Raw genomic sequence first — 10,685 nt, 5'->3', positions numbered from 1 at the left:
ATTTAAGCGATCTATCGCTCCTAGCGCCCACCTACCGACCTCATGTTTTAACTAGTGTTGTGCAAACCAAGATCGGGCAGATCGACTAGGAACAGCAAACCGGCAAACCTTTGCTATTCTCAGGCCAGAGCAACACACAACACAACATAATACAACCCTGCATCCTCCACCCTCCACACTCCACCCACGGGCACCTGTCTCTTTCGAGCCTTTCAACCGGCCGCAGGGATGCAATCGGAACTGGAAGCTGGGCCCCAGCAGCAATTAAACGATCCACCCGCCCCCGATCCACTCGATCCTTCCAAGGCACGACACAATCCCGCATTGTCAGTGGACAGGAGCCATGCAAGGCAGCATGACTTCCAGGAACGCGAAACAACCTCAGCATGTCGTACTGGCGAATGAAGTCCCCAAAACAGCATCCGGGACCGGTCAAGGTCCATGCCGCGGCTAGCCTTCCAACACACACACTTCGGATGGCGCGCTATCTAGCCCCGACTGTTTGGTCAAGTTCTCCCTTGATCCCTAGTGGTTCCTTTTCCACTGGCGTTCTAAAATGACGTCTTCCATCCAAATTATTTACTAATATCAAAGTTTGAGATAGTTTATCGAGGAAGCCGGTAGTTTCTCGTCCGGTCTCATTTCTTCAATTTTTCTCTTCCGGTTGCTCCCACAGCTGAGCCGTGTCTCTTTCCAAAACAGGGGACAACCAAGCCTTATATCAGGTTCAGCACATGTATAATATCGGAGCCACAGTCTCCAACTAATGGCTCAAACAGAGCAAAGTCCCGCGCCAACCACCTGCGCTTGAGCAACGTCCCGTTTTTGGAATTGAGCCGTACCGAACCAGCGGACAAACATTTAAACAGTGGCGCGGTCTCACGAGCGGAATTCCTGTCCTCGAACACGGGGATTCTTGCTCGATCCCCTCCCCCCACCTCTGTTGTCACCTCCCTTGTGTCCAAGCCCCAGAAGCAAGCGTCGAACAGCACTTCCATAGCCCTGTTAGTGGACCCTTCCCCGCAAAGGAACTTCAACCATGGAAGCTTTCCCCCTGCCCTTCGAAACGTTCCAACCACTGAGGCTTCAGCCCTCTTGTCTACATCCGGACAGCCGGGCTTATTCATAGGAGAGGGGAACCAAGGTCCTCAGGATCTCCATTGCTTCCAACCACCACCAGCTCATCAACCCCTCGCAGACGGTTAGGGTTGAGAACCACAGGGCAAAAGAAAAAACACATGACTGAGCCCGGCCTGCGAGCGGCGTTCAATACCTCTCGGGAAGCAACTATAAGCAACTATTGTTTGCGCCTCCTCGACACCGAGACATCAAACAGAGCGTGGAGAGCACCCCCCCCCCACCCCCCAAGTTGCCCAACGGGATACTGTAACCGAAGGCTTGCTTCATGTCTCAGACCACGTTGCACACCTCATGCTGTCTCGCGTGCTTTGAGGGTCCCGACAGAAGACAAACAGACACTTTTTGACGGATAGGTAACCCCCAATAGCCGCTTTTCTCGCCCATTTTGCTTTTTTTTCCACTACACACATCTGCGTTCTACCGCGTCGTCTCCCTTCGTTACGCCCGAACAAACGCTGATGGCGAGGATTGCCCCTCGGAGCATAGCCCCCAACCACCCCCCCATCATCCCACTGACTATGTTACTCAATAGGAGACGCCCTGTGTCTCGTCCCGCCGCATACTGCCGCGCTTGTGTGGTGTGTCAATTAACCAGGAATGGATGGATATAAGTCAATCAGCGGCCGGGTACGAGATGGGGGCGGGTTCGGCAAGTGGGCTCCCGCTGTGTGGGTGGCGAGGCTGAACACCCGGCAGCGGGATGAGCCCTCGCCAGAGACCTCGCTGGCCGAGGCGACACGTAGGTTGAGTGAGAAGCCGTGTAGCGCTGCGCTGCACGATCAGGCGGGTGTCTGCTTGCTTGCTCTGCAGTGCTTAAGCATCCCCCCCCCCCCCAAAGTTTCGGACCGTCTTCGCTCAGTACCTATGTACGTATATACTGTGCTCTGCAAGCCTGCTGGCGGATGGCAAGAGCCCAGTCGAGTCGACTTGCCCAGCAACGGGATATTCCAAGTGTGGGAGTCTTCAACGGCAGCGCACCCGTCAAAGTTCATATATTGCCGTCTGCCGCTCTATCACAATCATCAACGAGCCGGTTTCATAACCCAGCCGCCAGCCGCCGCCCTGTGATACCCGGTAGTGTTGCGAGGTTTTTCCTCGTCAGAGGTGATCAAGGATGTGAGAAAATGATGGCAAAAGAAATGGCTGGTAGCGCTGTCTCGGAAGCTCGATACGACATCGAACTGCTCCCCGTCTCATACTCCCAATATCACCTCAGGCCGGCATCGTCATATCAACCGGTGATGCATGGCTCGGGATCCTGCACCGGATTGCGCCGCCCTGCCTCACCAAGCTCCCGGTGGCGTCCGGCGGGGTGCTGCTTGCGCCACGTCATGGTGGCATATCTCTTCCACACTTGTGCATGATGTATCGGTTGCTCGCTGTCTTACGAGGTTTCGGACCAAGAGAACCAGTCGTTGTTAACAAGCGAGCCGAGACCAAGGCGAGGCTAGGGAATGTGAGCAGCATCCCGGGAGGACGGGCCTTCGCATTAGGAAAAGCCCGGTGGCCCCATTAACAACCCGAAAGCTTGCCGCTTCTGTGCAACAAATCCGGCCAAAAGCTGTTGCCCGTGCTCTCGTGCAAAGGCTGTTGTCAGATTTATCCATGTTGCGAGGTTGAGAAATGAGACAAGGGACGGGTTGCCCAGCGACAGTCCTGGTGTGATGTCCAGGTGAACCAGGGTACTGATGCAGGGCACCACCGTGCCGCTGGGAACCATGTTTCCAGAACCCATGGGCTTGCAGCAGATAGTCTTGATGCCGGCTGGTAGCGCTGGCGACTCTAATAATTAAAAATAGCCGTCGCGGAGCCTTGAAACATAAAGAAAAATCTCGGACCAAAAAAGCCTTCTCGCTTTGCCATGACTTCAAGGCTAGAAAACGAGGCTTACGCCTCAGTGATCTTCTGGGAACCTAGACGCCGTTTCCTTTTTGAAATCTTAGCCTACATCGTTCGATTCAGGATAACGGCACTTGTCCTCATGCTCCGTGACCAGGTAAAGAGCACAAAAACCGGCGGGCGACCAGGATTTCGATATCGGGGTGCCAAGTCCGATCCGGCGAGAATTGTTGGACAAAGATCTCCTGCCCGGCCCTAACGGAACATGACATTTGTGAAACAAGTTGAACCGGCAGAAGGCAGGTCGAATGCCCTCGGGCAGATCAAAAAGCCGGGCCAGCGCTCGAACAAGAAGCAGGGACAGGGAAGCCGGCTCTTTTGAATGAGCCGCCACCAAGGAAGGAGGCATTTTGTTGACCATGGGTCCCCTCTGCGATGTTTCCGCATTCCATATCCGGGTATTCATGGTGGATTATCTGTGCCGCTTCGCCCGGGCTTCTCAGGATCAAATTGCTTCCTGTTAGCTTCCAACACTTGTGAGAGAATACCAACCAATATGTGCCAAGCCATGCATGCGGGCAATCTCTCGATGCAGTCATCAAGCATGGCCAGGGCTGAAGAATTTTCCGGATTCTTCGGGGATCTGCCCCGAACCACGCCGGGCTCCCACGGCGAAGGATCAAGATGGATGATGGGTGTCACCTAGGCTTCAATCACGCGTGCAGAGAAGGGGACGCGCGGGGTATCAAAGGCGAGAGGATCTTTGGGAGGGGAGGCCGTCAAGGCTGGAGGGAGGACGATCACATCAATGGCACCGTGGTCCATCGGTCGGTCAACTGCGAAGTCCTCGCAGCGGCATAGGGTCGCATTAGGGCGTCCAACAATATGCTGCCGCTAGGAGAACCCAGTCGGCCGGAATTGGAGCGATGGTCTGGGGTGAGACTTGGGTGTTCCGATTGGCGAGGGGCTACACGTCGACGCGGGTGTGTAACAGTATTGAGCCGCGTTGGGATCGCGTCATTAGGAACAGCTTCGCCGTGGCAGCTCACAGCTGGCCAACAACTTCAATCGATTCGTTGCCGGCGGTAGAAAAAAAAATATAAAATAAAAAAGGCGAGCTGGACCATGAGAATCGTCAACCCAATCGGGGATGATGTTTTGATGTTTTGAGGTTGTGTTGGAAACGTGGGGCAACCAAGCGTCTTGATGGAACCCCTGAAACAAGACCAGGGAGAGTTCTTCGCATCTTGGCCAATGAGAACCCCACAGATCTTGCCAGATGTCGGGCGGCTGCCGGGAAAGCGGGGCAGATCCCGCCACAATCACGACCACATCCCACCATCCGAATTCTGCCCCGCCACGACCGCTTTGGTCAGCGCCAAAAAATCCAGGGACCAGGAACTGGAGGTAATCGCGTGCTCCTCACTCACCAGCTATCCATCCCAATCCGGCAAGAGGTACATTGTTGTGTGCATTATCCTGTTACCAAGTGGTGATCTGAGTCGTGAGTCGTATAACATATATCAACTTCAGGTTTTCGAGCCTGAACCCCAAGCTCACCATGGATGCCGAGATCCGCGCCGTGCTCCCGAATATCGACCCCGTGTTGTCGGAGTACTCGGCCGGCTATCTAACCCATGCCTCCACCGCATGGGCCGGTGATGAGGAAACCGCCGGGCCGTCCCCGCTGAATGAGGCCGCATCCACCATCACGGAGCTGCTTCTCTCAGCTTCTGGGAGCTCTGGTGCTGCCACCCACGACAAGATCCGGAGCTTGGTGGAAAAATGGGTTGAGAAGTATGCCGCCGCCACCAACAGCGAGGAGAGGAGAGGTCCGGCGGTCAAGCGTCTTGACCAGACCATCCAAGTGAGCTCTCAGAGGAACATGTCCTCGACCCTGGCTGTTGCCACCGGTGCTGTCGACCTCGAGTCTGCCAACGTCCGCAAGGTCGAGTCCAAGGTTGACAAGAAGAAACTCGAAAAGGCCGAGCGCAAGATCGCGGCCAAGCAGAACAAGAAGACTTTCAAGACTGTTGAATACGAAGCTTCGCGTTTGATCAACCAACCAGACTCGACTGAGTCGTACGAGGAGTTCTACATGGCCGTCAACCCCCTGCAAATGGGTGGTCAGGGCGGGAAATCCAAGGACATCAAGATCGACAATATCGACGTGTCTATTGGGGGTTTGAGGATCCTGACAGACACCACCCTAACTCTCTCCTACGGACACCGTTACGGTCTCGTTGGTAACAACGGTATTGGTAAATCGACTCTACTTAGGGCTCTCTCACGCAGAGAGGTACCTATCCCAACCCACATCTCTATTCTGCACGTCGAACAAGAAGTATGTCCTACCGCCTCCCTAAATTTTCATAACACGACTGACAGAATGGTAGATCACTGGCGACGATACACCGGCACTCCAGGCCGTTCTGGACGCCGATGTCTGGCGCAAGGTGCTGCTCAAGGAGCAAACGGTAGGTTGCGGCGGCCCGACGAGTGATACGCCCTCCTCGCTTTTAGCTAACCAACCTACTTGCAGGAAATTACCAAAAAGTTGGCGGAGATAGAGGCACAACGAGCGTCGATGGCTGACACCTCCACCGACGCTGCGAAACTGGACAAGGACCGCGAAGCCCAGGATCAGCGCCTTGGAGACATCCAAGCCAAGCTCAGCGAAATGGAGTCCGACAAGGCGGAATCCAGGGCAGCCAGTATTCTCGCGGGCCTTGGTTTCTCGCCCGAGAGGCAGCAGTTTGCTACCAAGACCTTCTCTGGTGGTTGGAGAATGCGTCTCGCCCTCGCTCGAGCCCTCTTCTGCGAACCTGACCTGCTGCTTCTCGACGAACCGTCTAACATGTTGGACGTCCCTTCTATCACCTTCCTTTCAAACTACCTGCAGGGTTACCCTAGCACCGTTCTCGTAGTATCCCACGACAGGGCGTTCCTTAACGAAATCGCGACCGATATCATGCACCAGCACTCACAGCGACTCGACTACTATCGCAGTTCCAACTTCGACGCTTTCTACGCCACCAAGGAGGAGCGGAAGAAGACGGCCAAGAGGGAATACGAAAACCAGATGGCGCAGCGTGCGCATCTCCAGGCTTTCATCGACAAGTTCCGATACAACGCGGCCAAGTCATCGGAAGCCCAGTCCCGTATCAAGAAGCTGGAGCGCATGCCAGTATTGGAGCCCCCCGAGGCGGAGTACAGTGTCCACTTCAAATTCCCAGATGTCGAAAAGATGTCGCCGCCAATCGTCCAGATGTCAGATGTCACATTTGGCTACTCAAAGGACAAGATTCTGCTGAGGAATGTCGACCTCGACGTCCAGCTCGACTCGCGGATTGGTATTGTTGGGCCCAACGGAGCTGGTAAGACGACAATTCTCAAACTCCTCATCGGCAAGCTGCAGCCAACAAGCGGCCTCATCTCTCAAAACCCCCGATTGCGCGTCGGGTATTTTGCCCAGCACCACGTCGATGCCCTCGACCTTGACGCAAGCGCCGTCACCTTCATGGCCAAGACCTACCCGGGCAGGACGGACGAGGAGTACCGGCGGCAGCTGGGTGCCTTCGGCATCACAGGCACGACGGGTCTGCAAAAGATGGCGCTGCTGTCTGGTGGTCAGAAGTCCCGTGTTGCGTTTGCCTGCCTAGCCCTTACCAACCCCCACATCCTGGTCATGGACGAACCGTCCAACCACTTGGATATCGAAGCCATGGATGCCTTGGCCGAGGCCCTCAAGGAGTTCCAGGGCGGTGTGCTAATGGTATCCCACGACGTGACCATGTTGCAGACCGTCTGCACCTCGTTGTGGGTATGTGACAATGGAACGGTGGAGAAGTTCCCTGGCGATGTACAGGCCTACAAAAAGAGGATCACAGCACAAGCGGATGCTGCGGGTGTTGTCAAGGCACATTAGCGTGGTATTTTACCATAGGAATCTGGTGGTGGTATATTGCCCACCAGCTTTTCAAGCTTGAAGACATGTTGTTCCGTAAAATGTGACATCTCAGATGAGTTGCTCGCTCGAATCAACCGGCCTCCACCAAATCCCCGGCCGCCGAGGCAGCAGCAATTAACGTTATCTGATTTGAGGGAAAAAGCAACAAATTCCTATTTCCACCAGGCTTCCTCGGCTCAGGAGCAAATCTATATCCGCTAGCAATATATGATAGCTTTACAGTTGGCTAGGGAATCCATCTGAGGACAGATTAATGCTGAAACCGGCCTTGAACGTGTCTTACCGAACCGTTGGCCTGCTGCTTTGCTGTTGTCAAGGTGGTGTGGTTTGTGAATGGAGGTTCAAGACTTCCCCCCACATTGAAATCTCCCTTGGCACACACATAACCGGCCTAGCGCGTCGCGCCCCCTCTGTCACCCCATCAAATCGGGCATAGTGTAAACAACCGAGAGAGAACGCAGGGACCACCAGGCAGCCAGACCTGCCCAACTCTATTTTGATTGGCGGTGCCTGATCTCCACCCACCCGGCAGCAGCAAGCGGTGTGCGATCGCCTTTTCTCATTTCTTGCCCCAAAAATCAACAATCTCCTCTTCCTGACCGACTTCTCCACAACCCGACTGCTTTCCACCAGCTCACGTCCTCGACTTCAGTTTTCCTCCTGCAGCTTTGCATCGTTTCGCAGACCAGCTTTCCAACACAAACCGCCAAAATGCGCGAAATTGTAAGTCACCCCGCACATTCCTGAGCCGCACGGCGACGACGCGTCTGGGAACCTTTTTTTTTGGGCCCCTGAACTACCCCACCCATCGGGACGACCCTCATTTCCACAGCTCCTGACGGATAGCAACACGACGATGATGCGAAGCTTGATGATGCTGACTGCTTTTTCGTACTATAGGTTCACCTCCAGACCGGCCAGTGCGTAAGTTGGACCGAATCGAACATTACGACCGACCGGCCGCGCAGGATAACTGACATGGAGCTCTCTAGGGTAACCAAATCGGTGCCGCTTTCTGGTACGTCCAAGCAAAGCAAACACTCTTGGCTGATGACAATCGAGACTGACTTCTTTTCAGGCAGACCATCTCTGGCGAGCACGGCCTCGACAGCAATGGCGTGTATGTGGGCATGACAGTTCCCAACCGATAAATCCCCGCTCACCGCTTCGATAGGTACAACGGCACCTCCGAGCTCCAGCTCGAGCGTATGAACGTGTACTTCAACGAGGTCAGTCGGGTCAAATAATTTTACACGACCGAGTGATGGCGTGCTCATAGTATTATACAGGCTTCCGGCAACAAGTATGTTCCTCGCGCTGTCCTCGTCGACTTGGAGCCCGGCACCATGGATGCCGTCCGTGCCGGCCCCTTCGGCCAGCTCTTCCGCCCGGACAACTTCGTCTTCGGCCAGTCGGGTGCCGGCAACAACTGGGCCAAGGGCCATTACACTGAGGGTGCCGAGCTGGTTGACCAGGTCCTCGATGTCGTCCGGCGCGAGGCCGAGGGCTGCGACTGCCTCCAGGGTTTCCAGATCACCCACTCCCTTGGTGGTGGTACCGGTGCCGGTATGGGTACCCTCCTGATCTCCAAGATCCGCGAGGAGTTCCCCGACCGCATGATGGCCACCTTCTCTGTCGTGCCCTCCCCCAAGGTCTCGGACACCGTCGTCGAGCCTTATAACGCCACCCTCTCGGTCCACCAGCTGGTCGAGAACTCGGACGAGACCTTCTGCATTGACAACGAGGCCCTCTACGACATCTGCATGCGCACCCTGAAGCTGTCCAACCCCTCGTACGGTGACCTCAACTACCTGGTCTCGGCCGTCATGTCGGGCGTCACCGTCTCGCTGCGTTTCCCCGGCCAGCTCAACTCGGATCTCCGCAAGTTGGCTGTCAACATGGTTCCTTTCCCGCGTCTCCACTTCTTCATGGTCGGCTTCGCTCCCCTGACCAGCCGTGGTGCCCACTCATTCCGCGCCGTCTCCGTTCCGGAGTTGACACAGCAGATGTTCGATCCCAAGAACATGATGGCTGCTTCCGACTTCCGCAACGGTCGCTACCTGACCTGCTCTGCCATCTTGTAAGCTTCCCCGTTCGTCTTTGATGCACGCCTAAGCGTCATGCTAACAATACCACAGCCGTGGCAAGGTCTCCATGAAGGAGGTGGAGGACCAAATGCGCAACGTCCAGAACAAGAACTCGTCCTATTTCGTCGAGTGGATCCCCAACAACGTCCAGACCGCTCTGTGCTCGATCCCGCCGCGCGGCCTCAAGATGTCGTCCACCTTCGTTGGTAACTCGACGGCCATTCAGGAGCTGTTCAAGCGTATTGGCGAGCAGTTCACTGCTATGTTCCGTCGCAAGGCTTTCTTGCATTGGTACACTGGTGAGGGTATGGACGAGATGGAGTTCACTGAGGCCGAGTCCAACATGAACGATCTCGTCTCGGAGTACCAGCAGTACCAGGATGCTGGTGTCGATGAGGAAGAGGAGGAGTACGAGGAGGAGGCTCCCCTCGAGCACGAGGAGTAAACTCACTCGCTTGCTTCGAACCCTCTGTGTCTGCCACAGTCGGACGGCAGCTGTTGGACATGAACTGGTCCCCTGTGAGCTAGTCTGAAGAAGGGATGGGTGGACATGGACCTAATATACCCACTTTTGTGGCGCTGTGGGTAAGGCTTGGTGGCTAGCCGATGCCGCTAGACTTGGAATCAAGCAACCTTACCAGTGTGTTTTTATGGTGCCCAGTAATAGGAAGGTGAAGCGCTTTAACCGCTCCCAACCGTGTAGTTTGTTGATTAATTACCGTGTCATTAATGACAGAAGAGTTACCTGGCGTGGTCCAGAGGAATTGTTAGTTTCCACATCGTGTTAGTGTGACCAAGAACCATTACCACTAAAGATCACCACCACTAAGATTACTATCACTGACATCACTCCCACGAACGATCCTTGCCCCGACACCCCACCAAACCACCACCACTATACTGAACTCATCATCGCCGACGTTGCGGAGACCATCATTAGTCGAACGAGGTGAGCGGAACGTCAACTGGCCGGCTAGGATACGTGGGACACTAATACCGGAAGGCGCAACAGGACTGTAGCACACGTCATCACTGCCCTTTAGCGACACACCAACGCTACCGCCATTCTCCTTCCTTCGCGTTACAATCTAATGATGTCTGGGAGCGAGGATTCTCCATCTTGTTGGGGGGGGGGCAAACATCATCACAGGCATGCACTCCCATGAACGCGGATGATAGTCAGTTAGACTCGGGAGACCACTTATCATCATCGGCACTCACCTCATCGTCACAAGCCTGAGAATCCCAACTAACACCAAGATCAACGCCATCAACGCCATCATCTCCTGTGTGTATAAACCAGTCACGAAGACGCCGGTTCAATATGGAATTACAATGGCCCACATTCCACGGCTGGAAAGGCGAATCCGCTGCTGAATACCTAGAAGATATCCAAGTCAACATTGACTTGTCCGGAATTACCGGAGACGCAGTCGAACGGGTGGAGCGAGGCAAATTTCGCAGTGGCCTTTGGGGTGAAGCCCAGGACTGGTGGCGCACCGAATATACAGGCAACCGAGAGAACTATGCACACATCTAGAGTGCTTTTCGAGCGCGTTTTCCCTACACAGCCATGACAAACCCGCCCGCCGTCAACCTGGAAGCCGTATCGTTCAAGAGACACAGCGGTGAACCATTATCAGAATACC

General features: G+C 55.0%; 2 protein-coding genes across 2 annotated transcripts; both read left to right on the top strand.

The window, feature by feature from the left end:
* Positions 1-4,540: 4,540 nt before the first annotated feature.
* Positions 4,541-6,907, top strand: CHGG_09040 (uncharacterized protein; the record flags this gene model as incomplete). Its single annotated transcript, XM_001226966.1, has 3 exons — positions 4,541-5,323; positions 5,376-5,456; positions 5,522-6,907. 3 exons carry the CDS (start codon positions 4,541-4,543, stop codon positions 6,905-6,907), a joined length of 2,250 nt encoding a protein of 749 aa, XP_001226967.1.
* Positions 6,908-8,295: 1,388 nt separating this feature from the next.
* On the top strand, positions 8,296-9,481 carry CHGG_09039 (tubulin beta chain; the record flags this gene model as incomplete). Its single annotated transcript, XM_001226965.1, has 2 exons — positions 8,296-9,029; positions 9,088-9,481. The coding sequence occupies 2 exons, from the start codon at positions 8,296-8,298 to the stop codon at positions 9,479-9,481; spliced, it is 1,128 nt and encodes a 375-aa protein (XP_001226966.1).
* Positions 9,482-10,685: the final 1,204 nt, after the last annotated feature.

The sequence above is a fragment of the Chaetomium globosum genome, genomic scaffold (genome assembly GCF_000143365.1).
Source record: "Chaetomium globosum CBS 148.51 scaffold_6 genomic scaffold, whole genome shotgun sequence".
Taxonomy (NCBI): Eukaryota; Fungi; Ascomycota; class Sordariomycetes; order Sordariales; family Chaetomiaceae; genus Chaetomium; species Chaetomium globosum.
Note: the sequence above shows the minus strand (reverse complement) of the source record. Positions and strands in the feature narration are given on the sequence as shown.